Source organism: Hypomesus nipponensis, chromosome 23 (assembly GCF_054491055.1).
Source record: "Hypomesus nipponensis isolate SF chromosome 23, ASM5449105v1, whole genome shotgun sequence".
Lineage (NCBI taxonomy): Eukaryota > Metazoa > Chordata > Actinopteri > Osmeriformes > Osmeridae > Hypomesus > Hypomesus nipponensis.
The window spans coordinates 2,631,267-2,650,000 of NC_140383.1; the positions used below are offsets into that span (position 1 = coordinate 2,631,267).

Genomic DNA, 18,734 nt, shown 5'->3' on the forward strand with positions numbered 1-18,734 from the left:
TTTGGAGGGGGTAGAGAGGAGGGGGATATGCTTATCCAACAAAGACAAGGCCGTACTAATTCAGAGGATTTCTGCATTGATTTGGGTGTTTTGGCGGTTACCTCATTGTGTTGTGTTGGTTGGGTGTGATAACACTGTAGTACACCTGAACTCCAGAGCCAGACATGGTGCCCGGCATGGAGGCAGGCATGGAGGCTGGGAGGGAGGCAGGCATGGAGGCAGGCATGGGCACCTGGCTGGGCTGGCCGGCCAGGAGAATGGGTTGCTGATATGTTTGCTGTGGCACACCCTGGGAGCCCTGGGGCATGGATACCTGCCCACACACACACACACACACACACACACACACATTCATTGAACATTGTGTGTATGTGGAGTGTGTCTGTACTCATAACTGCAGAGATCATCGTAAAAAATGCAGTCAAACAATACTTCCAAGAGGAGAGCCATGATGAATGATCTTTATACCCCCCCCCCCCCACAGAGCTGAATCCACACCTGATAAGATGGCATGGAGGGATACTGGGCCATCATGCCATGCATCTGATTCCCCATATTGCTGTGCTGACCGCCGACCATGTTCTGCCCCTGGGTGTGCTGGAGACCCAGCATGCCCTGGTAGCTCTGCGCTGGGTTAGGCATCACAGTTTGGTAACCTGGAGGGGAGAAACAAACGGCTTTGATTCAGGTAAACTCCGAGGCTTCGAATGACTTTTGACTGTACGCCAGCAATATTTGTAGAAAAGCGTATCTCGGTGCTTATTTTTATTGGGAGCAATCAATGATCCAGGCAAGTCGAGAAATGTCTGAGTGGATAAACAACCTTCCGAACATGGTGTTTTCAATCTTAGGATTCTTTTTTGAGACTATAGTTGAAGGTTGGAGGAAGAAAAGAGAGATGTTTCTCTTTGAGTGGTTAGAAGGAGAAAGATCCTCAGGAAATTATTTAAAAAAAGCTAGTTCTCTTTCATTGGGCAAAATGCGCCAGTGTCAAGGTTACCAGCGGGAAGGCAGATTGCTCTGTGAATGAGGGGGGGCTGCAGGTGGCAGGAGGGAGGGAGGGCCGAGGAGGGAGGGAGGGCCGAGCAATTTTCAATTTCTCCCAGCTTTTGACCAGAACGACAGCAATCAATTTAGCCCAGATGAGACGAGAAGTGGGACAAAGGAATGGAGGCTCCCAGCAGGGGGGGGGGAGGAGATATTTTTAGTGCTATTCTCTCACCTCCACTTAGAACCGGTGCATGGAGCGCATGGTATATCGAACGCACTCTGCTCTGAGCTGGACAGTGAGAGAGAAGAAGGAAGAGAGACAAGAGGAGGAGACGAGAGGAGAAGAGGAGACAAGAGGAGAAGAGATGAGGAGACGAGGGGAGGAGACGAGAGGAGGAGACGAGGGGAGGAGACGAGGGGAGGAGACGAGGGGAGGAGACGAGGGGAGGAGACGAGGGGAGGAGACGAGGGGAGGAGACGAGGGGAGGAGACGAAAGGAGGAGACGAGAGGAGGAGACGAGAGGAGGAGACGAGGGGAGGAGACGAGGGGAGGGGACGAGGGGAGGAGACGAGAGGAGGAGACGAGAGGAGGAGACGAGGGTAGGAGACGAGGGGAGGAGACGAGGGGAGGAGACGAGGGGAGGAGACGAGAGGAGGAGACGAGAGGAGGAGACGAGAGGAGGAGACAAGAGGAGGAGAGTTGAGGGAGTCCTTCAGTTCAGATCGACTTGTTTCCTGACTTGTGGCGGCTGAGCATTGCCGGCGGCGACAGGCGTCGGGCTCTGGAGAGGAGTGAGGGGCGGGAAAAGAGACCGGTTCACTGTGAGAATGTGAGGCCTCTCAGACAGCGGCCCGGCCCCGCGTCCAGCCCCTCTGCATCCAGAGGATGGAGGAGGAGCCTGAGCTGGGAGGAGGAGGAGCCTGAGCTGGGAGGAGGAGGAGCCTGAGCTGGGAGGAGGAGGAGCCTGAGCTGGGAGGAGGAGGAGCCTGAGCTGGGAGGAGGAGTCTGAGCTGGGAGGAGTCACTTAAGAGTGAGGAGTCACTTATATGTAAAAAGTTGCCCGTATGATCGAAACAAGTGCTCACTTTCTCGCTGGGGTTCTGGCGGAGCGAGTAATCCTTTCTCTAGGCAGGCTGAAGAGAGGGGGGGGGGGGGGGGGGCAACGTTAATGGTGTATTTGATTGGGAGATGGTTATTGTGTGGGCTTAGAGGGGTGAACACAATAGCCGACCCTGCAAAGAGAAGTTCTCTCTGTAATTAGCTCCTCGCTCTGCTCCCCAGGCCCCAGGGGTGCTGGCTAATTTCCCCCGCAGCAGTTTGCTAAGACGAGCCCATTGTGTACCTGCCATAAGAGGCGGATAACTCGAGACAAAGTGCTGAGAGCAATAGAAAAACTAGAAGAAGGAGGGAGAGGAAATGTGCAAATGAGGGCAGAGAGACAGAATACGGAGAGAAAGAGGGAGGGAGAGAGAGAGGTAACTGCTCTGTACGCCGCGGAACACAATAACCAGTGAACACTCACCACACAAGGACAGAGGGAACTGGGGGAGGAACTGTCATTCCTCACACCACTAAACACAACTGTGGGTCAGGGCCTGAGACACCTGGAGGCAGGTGTCAGGAGGCAGGAGCCAGTGGAGGCCTGGGGAGCCAGGAGGCAGAGTGGATGCAGAATGGAGGCAGTGTGAGGGCAGTGTGGGGGCAGTGAGGAGGTGTGGGCTGGCTGGTTACCTGTCTGCTGTGAGGGGGCAGTGAGGAGGTGTGGGCTGGCTGGTTACCTGTCTGCTGTGAGGGGGCAGTGAGGAGGTGTGGGCTGGCTGGTTACCTGTCTGCTGTGAGGGGGCAGTGAGGAGGTGTGGGCTGGCTGGTTACCTGTCTGCTGTGAGGGGGCAGTGAGGAGGTGTGGGCTGGCTGGTTACCTGTCTGCTGTGAGGGGGCAGTGAGGAGGTGTGGTTCTGGCTGGTTACCTGTCTGCTGTGAGGGCGGAGGGTTCATGGACTGGCCCTGGGGAGCGTTGTACTGGACCGGGCCCACTGCTCTGTACTGCTGGTTGGAAAGAGGGTACTGGCCTGGAGCACAGTAACACGCTGGCATCTGGGGAGGGGTGGGGGGGAAAGAGAAAGGGGTTAAGTCCAACATGGCATTCCGTTAATACCAGCTCTGCAGAGGGCTCAGAGCAGACAGTACTAGACGATCAGAGAGGGAAGGTGGAGGAGAAGGAGGGTGGATGTGAGGGTGGAGGGAATAGGTTGGAGTACAGACCTGCTGCATGTAGCCCTGCTGCTGCTGCTGCTGCTGCATGACAGGCTGGTTGACGGGTGGAGGGGGGGCGGGGCGTATGTCTGGGGGGGTCCGGGCTGGCCGGGGGGCCCCACCATGTAGCCAGCCTGCTGGGGTGGGGGCGGAGGGGGCTGGAGCACCACCGGGGATGGGTACAGGGCAGCGCGGGGGTCCCGGCCCTCCAGAGACGCCTGGCGCCCCAGGCTCATGTGGCTGAACTGGCCCCCGAGGGGGTCTTGCTGTGGGGGGACACGGAAACACCAAGGAGGGTCAATACCTCCACCAGCAGACTGGAAGAATGCTCTGTCTGTCTGTCTGTCTGTATGCCCATGCAGAGCACACCAAGCTGCACTGGATGCTCTGTCTGTCTGTCTGTATGCCCATGCAGAGCACACCAAGCTGCACTGGATGCTCTGTCTGTCTGTCTGTATGCCCATGCAGAGCACACCAAGCTGCACTGGATGCTCTGTCTGTCTGTCTGTATGCCCATGCAGAGCACACCAAGCTGCACTGGATGCTCTGTCTGTCTGTTTGTATGCCCATGCAGAGCACACCAAGCTGCACTGGATGCTCTGTCTGTCTGTCTGTATGCCCATGCAGAGCACACCAAGCTGCACTGGATGCTCTGTCTGTCTGTCTGTATGCCCATGCAGAGCACACCAAGCTGCACTGGATGCTCTGTCTGTCTGTCTGTATGCCCATGCAGAGCACACCAAGCTGCACTGGATGCTCTGTCTGTCTGTCTGTATGCCCATGCAGAGCACACCAAGCTGCACTGGATGCTCTGTCTGTCTGTCTGTATGCCCATGCAGAGCACACCAAGCTGCACTGGATGCTCTGTCTGTCTGTCTGTATGCCCATGCAGAGCACACCAAGCTGCACTGGATGCTCTGTCTGTCTGTCTGTATGCCCATGCAGAGCACACCAAGCTGCACTGAATGAAATCCCGACACACTTCACTCCAACAATTTAAGGTTGACTCTATAAGATTTTTTCTGTAAAAAAAAAGAAGAAAACTGGAGTGTTTTGACACTTGTGAACATATTGTATGAGCTAATGAGGCCATCTGAAAGTTGTTGAGCAACACAGAAGGCTCAGTGACAGTAGAATGTCAGTTTCAAATTTTGGAGCGGCCTTCAGTGACTCGGGCCTTCCTCCTTTGTTTATTTTGTGAAACTACTGCCAATCCAGTTTGGGCTGCAGGAGAGCTCAGGTAACAAATCAGGGGTGCTGTTTCTCATGGACTTATTTCTAAAAATTTGGATTTTTTTTTACATTACCCCATTTGATCATTTCTTAATATTATAATTTTACCCTTTAAGCAGATCTGAAGGGACTGAGTGAGTGCAAGAGTTATGATATTAAGTTCTAACATCAGAGAATCTTCAAAGGTGGAGCAGAGCATCTGTCGTCAGAAGAGCCCTCTCTCATCCTGACCCCTTTACTTGGATTTTTTGGGTTAGTTTACTTTTACTGGGTGCTGTAGTGTTTAGGGACTACCAGCATTTCTATTCATAGAATACTAAATTCAACATCTGCTGCAAAAATTAATAATTCAAAGCAGTCTACTACAAATGTAAAAATGTAATCAGTCGTTAAGGGATATTTATTGATAGAGGTCAAAAAAGGGATTATCGGAACACACGATGCGTGTCGTCGAGGGGGTAACCAAGGTAGCAAAGCACAACACATGAAATTTAAACAGATTTGATTAATCATTCATATTCATTATATCTTACTAGGGAGCATTTCTTCACTGTTGGAAAAGATTAAATTCAATTTGCCTGGAGAAGTTGAGATAAGAAACTTTTCCTGAGAAACTTCAGCAACTATCACTGCCTCCGAGTTTGTATTCTGTGTGTGTGCTCAAATGATGCTCGGATCCAGACGTCACATTATGCATTCACAGGGCCAGTGGGCATTAACCAAAAATAGATTCTTGCTCCATTCATTTCACCAGATAGACTTTTCCTCATTTCTTATTCATCAGAGCCATCGATCATAGTCTACACACCAAATGACCCTGTAATATACTTTTTTTATTATTATTATTTTTTACTCTCTACTGGACAAAAACCTCAAACAACTTCCAATGCTAATGACAAACAAAAGTTACACTTTAGTACGATGACGTAGATGTCTCTAAATCTTGAGGGGTTACCACACCACAGCTGTGTGTCTGGTCACCAGACAATCGTCTCACATCCAAATCAACAGGGCAGATCCCCACTCAGGGTTAACGGGCTGAGGTACTGAGACAGCAACCACGACACAAGCAGAGCTGAGGTGTAGGGTGGTGTGCAGGCTCACGCAGGGTAAAGCAGGCTACCACAGGGTAGTACAAAGGAGTGCAAAGAAATGCAGGTCAGTACAAGCTAGAGCAGGTTAGTACAGGCTAGCACAGGTTGGGGCAGGCTAGCACAGATTAGGGCAGGCAAGCAGAAGGTAGCACAGGTTAGTGCAAGGTAGCTCAGGGTACAGCAGGTTAGCGCAGGGTAGAGCAGGTTAGCGCAGGGTACAGCAGGTTAGCGCAGGTTAAAGCAGGGTACAGCAGGTTAGCGCAGGGTAGAGCAGGTTAGCGCAGGGTAGAGCAGGTTAGCGCAGGGTAGAGCAGGTTAGCGCAGGGTAGAGCAGGTTAGCGCAGGGTAGAGCAGGTTAGCGCAGGGTAGAGCAGGGTAGAGCAGGTTAGCGCAGGGTAGAGCAGGTTAGCGCAGGGTACAGCAGGTTAGCGCAGGGTACAGCAGGTTAGCGCAGGGTACAGCAGGTTAGCGCAGGGTAGAGCAGGTTAGCGCAGGGTAGAGCAGGTTAGCGCAGTGTAGCACAGGGCAGTGTAGAGGAGACAGGTACCACAGTGTATTGTTGGTTAGGAGAGACGGAGAGGAGCTGTGAGTGGCACGGAGCCGCAGAGTACTGGACCGGCTGACTGGACGTCTGCAGGGGCCGCGACGGCTGGGGGGCAAAGGAGGCCGGAGAGGAAGAGGGGGAGGAAGAGGAGGAGAGAGCGGGAGGAGAAGAGAGGGCAGGGGGTTTAGTCAAAGACATAGTGAGGACAGGAAACAAGTGCAAGAGGAGACGGTATTTTGTTCGCTGAACAAGCAGGGTAGTGGTCTATAGAGGTGAAGTAGGGATATTAGTTTATGGAGAGAGAGAGACAATCCAAAGGGAAGCTACACAACTTAACGATAATGCCGTTAATTAGGACAAAGAGCTCTGTCAATACAAGTCTGTAATATGAAACATCATCCACCAAGGTCGACCGGTGAAAAATCATTTAGGGGATATTAAAATGTGGAAAGTCACAAGAAGCCTTCTGGGGTTCAAAATGACAGGCCTCCGCTCGGCGTCTCCTTGCCCAGACGGCTCACCTCGAGTCCCTGACGGTGTCTTGATTAGAGGGGCACGGCGGCTCTGCTCCGCGGGGAGGGCAACACGGTCACACCTTCCCCCTAACCAACCCCTGGGCTGTGCTCCCGCACTGAACGGGTCAACTCAATTTCCAGCCTTGATTTTCCTCACTAATGAAGCTCAACCCCTTGGGCTCCCCCTTCTGTGTTTTTTGGGGGTTTTCTTTCCCAGAGAGACTGTCTGTCTGACCACAGCTCTGGAGGCTGCTGGGCATAAACGCTGGAGGCTGGGATGCATGCTAACGACAGCAGGAGCTTTCACCTGCAATGTGGGGTGAGGTGTGTGTGTGTGTGTGTGTGTGTGTGTGTGTGGGGGGGGGTCTTGGTGTTTAGTTGACACTTGAACTCATTTTATTCTGACAGGGGCCACGACGAAGGAGAGCTGCAGGTCACAAAGTTTCCAAAACAAATTGCACGGGGAACGAACGTCAAGTCAGTCGCCTGGGATGGAAGGTTTAGAAGCCAGGGAGGCCTGCCTGGGCCAGTGAGTTGAGGTTGTTGATGATGGTGAGCCAGTGAGAAACTGCAGCAACGGGTGGAAGATGCCCAGAGGTGCAAATCAACCAAACCCATTCAGACAAGCCAAGAAAACACTGTTTAAGAGGAAACACTGTTTAAGAGGAAACACTGTTTAAGAGGAAACACTGTTTAAGAGGAAACACTGTTTAAGAGGAAACACTGTTTAAGAGGAAACACTGTTTAAGAGGAAACACTGTTTAAGAGGAAACACTAAATCTGTGGGCTTGGTGGCAGGGTCTCATGTTGGGTGTGTGTGTGTGTGTGTGATCTGACCTGTGTGAGGGCATGTGTGTGTGACTTGTGTTGGTCCCAGATGTGTGTGAGTGAACTGACCTGTGCGAGGGCATGTGTGTGTGACTTGTGTTGGTCCCAGATGTGTGTGAGTGAACTGACCTGTGCGAGGGTGTGGTTGGAGAGCGGGGGCTGGTGGTGGCCGGAGGGGGCCGGGGGCTGGGTCCGGCCCTGGGGTGGGGGCACCATACCAGGGTTGTAGATCACGGCACTGCCGTCTGGGTTCACAAAGGGCTGGCCTGGAGAGAGAGGGCCGCAGCTCGTGACAGGGGAACAACACAACAGCTTTAACCAACCCTGAGCTCTCAACCCTCAGCCCTGACCCCTCAGCCCTGACCCCTCAGCCCTGACCCCTCAGCCCTGACCCCTCAGCCCTGACCCCTCAGCCCTGACCCCTCAGCCCTGACCCCTCAGCCCTGAGCCCTCAGCCCTGACCCCTCAGCCCTGACCCCTCAGCCCTGACCCCTCAGCCCTGACCCCTCAACCCTGACCCCTCAACCCTGACCCCTCAGCCCTGACCCCTCAGCCCTGACCCCTCAGCCCTGACCCCTCAGCCCTGACCCCTCAACCCTGAGCTCTCAACCCTGAGCTCTCAGCCCTCAACCCTGACCCCTCAGCCCTGACCCCTCAGCCCTGACCCCTCAACCCTGACCCCTCAACCCTGACCCCTCAACCCTGAGCTCTCAGCCCTGCCAGTCATCCTCCTCTTCATACGCAGAACCTGAGCAAGAGATGGACACGTGTGAACAGATGTTCATTCCTGCGTTCAGCCCCTCATCACCACAGGGATGGACATTGGAAGCTGAACACATTAACATATTCCTACATACACGTCATGTCTGTGCAAACATTTATAATAGATTTGTGATTGTGTGTTCGGGGGGGAGGGAGGAGGGAGGGGAAGAGCGGATCACCCACACTGAGAATCTGTAACATCTCAGCTCGGATGGCTAATGAACTTTAATGTATTTGCCCTCCTCTCCCCTCTCTCCTCCTGCTCTGAGGGCTCTTTTCTGAATTGCTGATGGAAAGAAAAAAAGAAGAAAAAGGAAGCTTGGGAGTATTTCCTGAGTTGGGGTTGAATGCATTTAAGTATGCATGCGTTTTGCGCTGGGAAATAGCCTCACTCTGAAAGCCTTTTCCTAAGGAGAAGGTATTTTTCATGTGAGAAAGGGAACTGCCACAGAGTAATTCAGAGACACTCGGCTCCACTGTACGGCTTATCCATCACATTACCCAGAGCTCTCTCCGCTGGTTTATCCTCAATTGGTATTCTCTGTGCATCTGCGAAGGGCACATAACTAATATAGGCGTGTCACCAGAGAAGCCAGTTCAGTGGGTTCTTTGGCTGTTTTACGCAGCACTGGTTCTCCTGAGTTGAGAGGACTGCTTGTGAAAGCGTTTCTCTGAATTTAATACCAAAGATGGACATGTGTCGCCAGGTCGGGTTTCTCCTCACATACGTTGGTCGTTCCCGTGACATGGGAGGCGAGTGTGGAATGGACATGAAAAGAAAACCTAAAACTCCAGCATTTGCTCATTTAGCAAGCGGTGATCTACGTGCGCCCGTCACAGTGACCGTGCCGTGACCCTGAAAAGTGCCCCTCTCTCTCGCACACTCTCTTTATGCCGTCAGGTGCCAAATTAATTTCTGGGCCTCATGGATGAACACAAGACTTTCCCATTTGCCAACTCCTTAGGAAAGGTCAATAAGCAATTACACACACTGGCTGGCTCTCGAAAAACATATTAGTGCCAGCCATATACCCAGCCTTATCAGCCCAGCGCATATTTAAGAACGTGGGGCCGGACAAGGCAGAGAGAAGACAGAATATATTATACATCAGAGAGCAGACTATTCATTATTTTCTATATTCAATAACACGAGGAGTGTGGCTTTACTATCCCCGTCTCAGCAACACGTTGGGGAATTTGTTTTGACCAACGTCGCCTATATTGATCTAGTCAGACAGCTATCGTTTCTCAAAGTGCTTCCCAAAGTGCTTTTCCTCAGGGAGGGAGGGGAGGGGAGGGAGGGAGGGAGGGAGGGAGGGAGGGAGGGAGGGAGGGAGGGAGGGAGGGAGGGAGGGAGGGAGGGAGGGAGGGAGGGAGGGAGGGAGGGAGGGAGGGAGGGAGGGAGGGAGGGAGGGAGGGGAGGGAGGGAGGGAGGGAGGGCAGTCTCATTTGCATGCAAGCCGCATCATTAGACAGCGACTTCCTCTGTCAACTCATAATTCGAGGAAAAAAACGTTGATTCAGTTTACTTTCTAAAAGGACAATCAAAGCGTCGAGGCAACTTCTAATTATCGCTCCCCCAAAATACTCCAAACACGGCCTCCAAACTCAAACAGGCATAAATAATGCATGACTGTTGGCTGTTTAGCTGGTGTATCCTCTCACCAACTTCACTCCAGAGAGCAAGACAAACCCCCCCTTCCAAACACAGCCCTCCTCCATCACGACACTCTCTCCCTTCCCTGAACACCGCCGTTAGAGGAAGAAGTTAGAGAATAAGTAGCAGGCTGTGAGAGTTGTTAGTTTGGAGGATAAGACAGGATGCAAAACGTAAAAGCACAAAGACAAACGTGTGGTGGACTGTCTCCCCATGCCCCGCCCATGTCTGACCACCAGTGTGTGGTCACCTGACCTGAACCAGGGAGGGTGGGGTTAGGGTACCAACCTGTGTGTGGGTTGACCAGGATACTTCCTGGCGGTATCCCTGTGGCTTCCAGCGGAAGCAAATAGTAGCTAGCGTTAGCGGAGACCGGCGTTGGAGCAGGGGCACTCCTGCCCACCTCGTACGACACAGAGCTACTGGAGCAGGGGGCCAGGGGGGCCGGGGGGGCCAGGGGGGCCATAGGGAGGGGCGGCTGGGAGCGAGACAGAGAACCCGTGGACGACCCTACACTACTAGACGAGTCAGAACCTGAGGGGGGAGGAGAGGGAGGAATAGGGAAGAAAGGGAGGGAAGGAGAGAGGGAGAGGAAAGAAGGAAGGAAGGAGAGGGAGGGGAGGAAGGAAGGAAGGAAGGAAGGAGAAGGTCTTAGCTGAAAAACACAGCAGAGGAACCATGCTTATCTAGTCTTACAAAGACGGTATGAGTTGCATGCCTGAGGTCAGTAGGTTAGCGAGGAGGACGTGTGGTGAAAGCTTGAATTCAGTGTTTTCATAGCGGGTTCGATAATACTGTGTTTACATTGAGGCGTTCGCTCCAAGATAGTTACATACTTTTGAGATGCTGGCTGAAGTCTTCAGAGGATTCTTTACAAAATGCAGATTTTAAATTCCAAACGTACATAACTAATTATCTATTCTAATTACCTGTGGGAGGAATGCCATCAAAAAAATTGAAAAAGATAATGATTTCATCAGCACTAAATGACATGTTAATTAATTTCTTGATTAATGTCTTCATTTAGCTATTCACTTTGTTTTCCCAAGCACAACCACGGTGGTGCAATGTACGCTTAATGAAACCATCACATAATTAGATCATTAAAATGATCAAGATCTAAGCTATGAAGCTAAATAAAACATAATTGAGAAAGTCAGTTGTTGACATTCATGATGTGGGAGGGGGGGACTCACAGGGTCGGAATTCAAGATGAGACAAAAGAAAATCGGCTCATCAACTGTCACATACAAAGGTTCTGTTACAACAGGCAGGAAATACCTCAAACTGATTCAAAATGTTTAATCTTTTTCCCATGTATGAAGTAACCAGTGAAGAGCAGTCTATAGCTACACGAGGAGCAGAAACAAGACCAGAAAGGAAGTGATCATCATCACTTCCTGCTCAAGGTGGCACGTGACTGGACAATGACACACCGCAACCTACACTACAGGCATCCATTTTGTGTTGGCAAATGGCTACAAGGATGCTTAGAGTTGACAGTATTGTCTATTTCAGCAGATTACTGGTTGAGTTACTTAGATAAAAAAAAAAAAAAAAAAACACATTCTAAGAACACTGGTTTTCAACATTCCATAACTGGAACCACAAACCTATTTTTTCCAGAACCTTAAATAGACACCCCTAACAGGGGCTGTCCAGTCTGAACCTCTGCTTTGTCAGTGTTTAACAAATCTTCTCTGACAGAAAGCTAGAGAGCACCTGGCCGACTGCTGCAACAGGTGGTGCACAGCTGCCAGACCCAGAAGGTGGAGGATGGACACGGGTGAAGCAGTCGGGATCCCTTTGGAACCCAAAGTAGCTCAGCTCAATGGAGTTCAGCGTAACCTAACACCAGAAACCCCTTTCAAAGCTACCCCGAATAGCAAAACGAGGAGGTCTCCCAAACGGCGGGAAAACAAGAGGGCTTTGAACGTACCGGTCTTGGACAGGCGTCCGATGCTCTTACAGCTCCCGGAGCTGTCTCCGCGCAGGAGGACGGAGATCCCGCTGAAGCTGCTGGCCTTGGTCATGGCCGGTCGCAGGTTCCGGTTGGAGCTGTCAGAGTCGGTGCTGCTCCAGGGTCGCGGGTCTGAGGACTTGGGCTCGTTCTCAGAGCTGCTCTGGCGACTGTTGGCCGAACGGCCGTCTTTTAACCTGCGAGGCGGGGTGAAGGCGTGGCGAGGAGGCTAGTGATTACACAGCTTGTGGTTTATTAACGCTCTACGAGGGAGGAGAGGGAACAGGGGGGTGATTTACCTGAAGATCTTTCGTCGTTGCTGTGTGCTGTTGCAAGCATCGTCTTCTTGTATCCTAGGGACAAGGTGATGAGGGCTGTGTTATTAGGAAGCAGGCATCCTATTAAAGTCGCCCTTCAGCATTTCCCCAAACAAATCAAAGTTTGTATACAAAAAATTTAAGCAAACCTTTTTTCAAGAACAAACCCATCTGGACCCTGTGAAATAAGATAACTGTTAGTTTTGCATTGCGGTACAAACGATTGGATTACCCATAAAAAACACAACTACATATGTAAATGTTATTCTCAGGAGTTTAAATTTATGAAAAGATTCTAACATCTTGTGCAAAGATCCTGTCTCTGGCTCTCTGGTACTCCTCCTCCCTCTCCTCGATGGACTTGCTCCTCCGGTCGTCCTTCAGTCGCATCCGCATCTGAAACACCAGCATCAAGGTCTTCAAACACTACTACAAGCACACAGCTCAAAAAGTGATATTTATCAAATACTTTTTAGTGCTGTCAGTTTAACGCGTTATTAACGGCGTTAACGCAAACCCAAATTAACGGCGTCAATTATTTTATCGCGCGATTAACGCTCTTTTTGGCCGAGCAAACTTTGTAGTTTTTTTTTACATGCTGTTGCAACAACTACCGACGTTAGAAAAACTACAACACCACACCGGATCTAGCTAGACCGGAAACAAAACAACAGGCACGCCAAACACTCGTTTGGCTTGCGAGCTGGCTAAAGAGTAGTAGCAGAGCCCGTTTATGGATATTAGACATTCTCTGGTAGTAGGCTAACGTTACGTTTTGAGTGGATGACGAGCGCGAGATGCCGAAATGGATGCCAATAAGATTCTTAATGGAAAGTTTACTTTAAAAAAGTTGCCAAATGGTTCTATTGACAAGACCAGCGATCTGTGTGTTTTGTCGTTGTAAACTGAGCTATCATCGCAGCACGTCCAGTCTGAAATACCACTTGATGGCACACAGCTGATGCGAATTCTCCGCCCCCTCGTCAAAGCCAGGCGATTGCAATGTTGTTTTCAATAAAAAAATATTTGCACAAAGCAATCCGAACCACTTTTCCATGGTGATAAGAGAATTAAAATTTGAAAAAAGAATGGGACAAAAAGAAATCAGGGACATTTAGAATAGATAAAAATGTGCGATTAATTGTGATTAATCGCGAGTTAACTATGACATTAATGCGATTAATCGCGATTAAATATTTTAATCGTTTGACAGCACTAATACTTTTTGATAACTGGTCTCACTCCCTTATGAAGTTTCATTCACCATAAACTACAGCTTGGAATTGCTAAGGCTAATTACCACCCCTCCTCCCCCCCCTTGTCTCAGTGGTTCAGGATGTGACCCTCTGACATCAAACAAACACACACCATGTTGTCATCTTTGTCAGAGGTGGAGTTGTCCCTTTTGAGAATATACCGCTTCTGGAAGTCCTCGCCTTTGTCGTCTTTGATGTGTTCCGAAAACTTCTGATCGGGTCTGAGGAGAGATGGAGGGGTGGGGATAGATGGAGTGGGAATGGGGCGCAGTGAAAAAGTGCTGTTGTTGCAACGTTCCCAGAAAAAAACCTGAGATGTTTACACCATCTCCCTTTTCACCTCATAAACACAACCTCATCGTTTCCCCACCATTCCTGCAATATTGAAAACCGCAGATAATTACGTTTCCTCCCACCCAAAACTCATTTCAGAGTACGGCAAGTACGGCAAAGGGAAAATCTGTTTTGCCTCTGCAGAAGATACGGAGACAGTAATTTCTGCAGCCTAAGCCATCTGAATTAGACCAGAGCTGAGAAATTGAATTCTTGGATGTGGCAGAGAGCGAGAGAAAGTGTGTGTGTGTTACGTGCAAGTTCCAGACGGAGAGATGCAGAGAGAGGGAGAGAAAGAGAGAGAGGGAGAGAGCGATGACTCACATCCTTGTGTTGCTTGTTTTGTTGATAACAACCGATTTCCCCGTTTGGTCAACGTTGTGTTCGAGGCCGAAGTATGCGGCGACTCGATGCAGCAGCATCCTGTGGTAGGAGGTCATCGGGGGGAACTTCCTCTTCTGGCTTCTGGTGGAGCCGGAAAAAAAAAAAACACCAGAGAGACGATCAATAATTCAGACGGGATGACGGAGGGACAATTAGAAACACTTGTTCCAGCCAGCACCGCCCCGACATAGCCCCGAGTCAAATCTCATTAGCTCTCCCCCAGGGCCCTTGAGGAACCACGACTTCGTACCAAATTATGCATGGCTTTATTACAAATGATAAGAATACAGCTTATTGTGTTGGCAGGGAATGTGAGGCGGGAGGGACTGCAGAGACTCACTCGTTGTTACTGATGAAGTCGAGAATGTCCTGTTCCAGCTTCAGCAGCATCATTCTGTCCCTTTGAGGAAGAGACGGGAAACGGAAGAATTAGTCTGCGTCTGGAGTGGAGTTGTTCCAGCACTCATCTCATTACCGCTGGGTACGACAGACACAGTAATTAGTAATCGACTGATGAAGACGACAAGTGTTCCGAGGTAACCTTTTGGCGAGCGAGTGGTTTGCACGATCGTCAGTCCAAACAAACGACAGCTGTGCTCGTCACGGCGCACAAAGGAGCTTGAAATGACTGGCAGGGCTACACACCTGGGGTTGTTTTTCAGCGTGTTAACTAAGAACTCGTGGAGGTCAATCCCTGTGGAGTCGGTGTATTCCTGACTGGAATCTGAGGGAGGGAGAGGAAAGGGTTTTGAAACAAAAACAACTCTGAAAAACTGCGGTGGAAGTTGTTTTACTTAATTAAGTTGCGTTAACGAGAGTGGAGACATACGGAACGCAACATACCTCTGGATAACATCTTCCTTGGCATCCTTTCAGTTTTTTCCAGCCTCTCTACACTCTTCTCCTCATCTCTGACAGGCGGAGAGGATTCCTCTTTGTCGTACGGCTGGGACAGCTGGATTTGAATTTCTTCCTGGAAAACAAAGTTGTTCTTTCGTTATACCTGGTGTAGTTTTTAATCTCATGAATCAGTAGCTAAGTTTCACATCCAACCTATGAATCAGATGTTTTGTTTGTCGAGGGATAATCAAAGAGGTCACATTGTGCGCAGACTACGAACACAAGTTTAAATTCACACTCACGGCTGTTTGAACTCCGACAAAGAACCTCAACTACTGTCAGACACCGCTGAAGAGCCAGTGATTCTCTTGCCACACAGTTTCATAGTTTAGTCATTAAGGCTTCCGCTCAGCTTGGGTAAAGTGAGAGTGAGAAAGACTAACAGTATCAACTATGAATTTAGACCAAAGGGAGGAGAAAACCCATTAAAGCCGAGTTATAGAAAACGACTGCAATAATCCCACTGCCGTGGGGCTTATACCTATATCTGGTGCGTAAGCAGCCGAGATCTGACCTTGACTCGCCCTACCTTAAAATAGGAGGGGAGGCCCGAAGTGAATTCTAGCTTTGGCGTTCAAAAAAAAAAAAAAATGGTGCCTCAGGTTATTAGTAGCTGCACTCGGTAGAAGGCCTGGGAAAAGCAGTGTGTATGAAGCGGCTGCCAGAGCAAAGCTTTCGGTCCCCTCTGGCCTGGAACGTTAACCCCCTGCGGTGTGTCTCTGGACCAGGCAACTTCTCCCTCCCAGCATTTCCCTTTGATTGTGAATTTGGGGCAGAAAAGCCCTCGATTTCTCCTTTCAGACTCGATACAAAAGTAGAGCAAAGTAGAACAAGCACTCGACATGACGCAGAGGGGGAGGGGGTTATGCTCCCTGCTACTTCTCTCTCTGTGACGGAAAGCTGGAGTGTTTACATATGAAGAACGCTCTGGTCTGGAGGAACCAGGCTGGGAGAGTGGCAGGCTGCGAGCTGAGCTTTAGTGCTGCAGAAAGGGGGGTGGAAGCGAAGCGGGGAGGGAGGGTGGGTGAATAAAGAGATAGGAAGAGAAAAAGAAAAAAAAGCACTGAACTTCTAGAATGGAAATCTAATTTATCCGTTCCAAGGACATAAATCTGTCTGATGGAGAGAGCTACACCCTGCCTATTCTCTCAGGCAGGGCGAGAATTTTTTTTTTTTCTTCGTTTGTTTAATTCCCTCAGTCAGTCTCCTCTCTTGATTGAGGTTTCAACGGTAAACCGTCTGAACAAAAAACGAGACTATTCTCTCCATCAGAAGGGGTAGAATTAAAAGCTCTGACTACCATTTCACAAAAGCACAAGGTATTTAATGGAGCCTTGGCTTCAATTACATTTTCCAGGAGGATTTTAACGACTTATCTCAATAGATTAATCTCTTTGTACCTTTTTTGTTTTGTTCAAGCGTTCTTGGATTTCATGTTTCGCAAATACTTAAGGAGCTACACTTTAGCTGGAACTAAATAACAGATTAATCACAAATTGTGTTTAGTGAATCAAAGCAGGAGCATCGACAGTCAAAAAGGTATTCAACCAAAAATGAAGTGACGGGAGTTAAAACACGTTAAAACAACTAAGGGAATATCTGAAGCCTTGACACGGCCTGAAAAAAAGACCAACATGTATTCTGGAGGCTGTGTATGAGTGGACGGCTCCAGCAGAAGACAGGGAGGGGTTATGCATGCTTCAGTATCGGAGGACTTGCACCCCGGGAGACATAAATATGCATGAGATGGTTGTCTACTGGACAGCAGCCAATGTGCTGGAGAAGTAGGGGGTGGTGAACATCCCTGCAAGGGGAGGTGGTGGGGTGGTGAACATCCCTACAAGGGGAGAGGGGAGGTGGTGGGGTGGTGAACATCCCTGCAAGGGGAGAGGGGAGGTGGTGGGGTGGTGAACATCCCTGCAGGCAGAGAGGGGAGGGGGTGGGGTGGTGAACATCCCTGCAGGCAGAGAGGGGAGGTGGTGGGGTGGTGAACATCCCTGCAAGGGGAGAGGGGAGGTGGTGAACATCCCTGCAGGCAGAGAGGGGAGGTGGTGGGGTGGTGAACATCCCTGCAGGCAGAGAGGGGAGGTGGTGGGGTGGTGAACATCCCTGCAGGCAGAGAGGGGAGGTGGTGGGGTGGTGAACATCCCTGCAGGCAGAGAGGGGAGGTGGTGGGGTGGTGAACATCTCTGCAAGGGGAGAGGGGAGGTGGTGGGGTGGTGAACATCCCTGCAGGCAGAGAGGGGAGGTGGTGGGGTGGTGAACATCCCTGCAGGCAGAGAGGGGAGGTGGTGGGGTGGTAAACATCCCTGCAAGGGGAGAGGGGAGGTGGTGGGGTGGTGAACATCCCTGCAGGCAGAGAGGGGAGGTGGTGGGGTGGTGAACATCCCTGCAGGCAGAGAGGGGAGGTGGTGGGGTGGTGAACATCCCTGCAAGGGGAGAGGGGAGGTGGTGGGGTGGTGAACATCCCTGCAGGCAGAGAGGGGAGGTGGTGGGGTGGTGAACATCCCTGCAGGCAGAGAGGGGAGGTGGTGGGGTGGTGAACATCCCTACAAGGGGAGAGGGGTTACCTGGTGTTCTCCAGGCAGATCAGTAGTGGGAGGGGGAGAAGAAGACTCTTCGCAAACAGCCAGGCTCCGAACTAACTTTAACTTTGAGTTAGACTGGGAGGGGGGGAAGGAGGGGTGAGGGTGAAGAAGAGAGTCAGGATGGGACAGACCGATGGTACCCCACACACACACCAAGCGCTATGGAAAAAGAAAACCATGAAACAAGTTCAAGCCACCCACACCATACTTCACTTCTTAACGTGAGGGCGTAGGTGCAGTTCAAATATCGACCATGCACATTGTCAGTTTGGTCAACTTGGCCTGTTGAGGTTATTGGTTAAATAACTGTCTGTATGGATGCATTAGTATTACAGTTAGAGGAACAACCCAAAACAACGTGCACCAAGAACACACACAAGAATACCAGAGAGGAAAAAAAATATGGAAGAAATTTCCCACACAAACTTGTTTTGCTATTGATAACTGAAACTAAATAATTCATGAATCATCCTCGGATAAAAAAAACAAACTCCAAAGCGGGCCGCGTTCACAAGACAGGCGAGCACGGTTAGACATGCCTCTGGCCACAGTACCTTGGGTCTCCTCCCTGCTGATCCCGACGACTCCCGCTGGATGGTGGGCAACGAGACAAAATGAATCAACACCCATGTTTAAAGGGAGTGGAGCGCTTGGTGTGGGCACACAGGGTGACAACCGGGGCAATGAATGACCGGGACGATCAGGAGTGGAATGACACAAAGGAGGAAAAAGGGGGCTCTACGAATCGTTCGTTTCAACATAAAAAAACAAAACAAAAAAAACTGCCGTTTTATCTTTTATTTTGATATATTTTTTCTTCCGTGAACCAAACCTTTGGTGGGTTTTTGCAAAACCTGTTGGGGGCTTGAAGCCAATGTTCCACTGCCCTGCGTGTCCGGCCTCCACATGTCAGCTGTAACGCTGCAGGCTAACAGGTAACGGAGAGTGGAGCATGTCAGCTGTAACGCTGCAGGCTAACAGGTAACGGAGAGTGGAGCATGTCAGCTGTAACGCTGCAGGCTAACAGGTAACGGAGAGTGGAGCGTGTCAGCTGTAACGCTGCAGGCTAACAGGTAACGGAGAGTGGAGCATGTCAGCTGTAACGCTGCAGGCTAACAG

The 18,734-nt window shown here is 50.4% G+C and overlaps 1 protein-coding gene across 1 annotated transcript in view; it reads right to left on the reverse strand.

Annotated features, from left to right (window-relative positions):
• LOC146233599 (R3H domain-containing protein 1-like) overlaps positions 1 to 18,734 on the reverse strand; it is a 44,677-nt gene that overhangs the window by 6,794 nt on the left and 19,149 nt on the right. Inside the window, 19 exon segments of the mRNA XM_084688603.1 lie at positions 102 to 313; positions 499 to 656; positions 2,959 to 3,093; positions 3,250 to 3,325; positions 3,328 to 3,510; positions 6,119 to 6,220; positions 7,588 to 7,724; positions 10,166 to 10,411; positions 11,817 to 12,034; positions 12,137 to 12,190; positions 12,304 to 12,332; positions 12,455 to 12,550; positions 13,523 to 13,631; positions 14,068 to 14,208; positions 14,468 to 14,527; positions 14,773 to 14,851; positions 14,971 to 15,100; positions 17,598 to 17,774; positions 18,170 to 18,205. Coding sequence (XP_084544729.1) covers positions 102 to 313; positions 499 to 656; positions 2,959 to 3,093; positions 3,250 to 3,325; positions 3,328 to 3,510; positions 6,119 to 6,220; positions 7,588 to 7,724; positions 10,166 to 10,411; positions 11,817 to 12,034; positions 12,137 to 12,190; positions 12,304 to 12,332; positions 12,455 to 12,550; positions 13,523 to 13,631; positions 14,068 to 14,208; positions 14,468 to 14,527; positions 14,773 to 14,851; positions 14,971 to 15,100; positions 17,598 to 17,774; positions 18,170 to 18,205 — 2,378 coding nt within the window.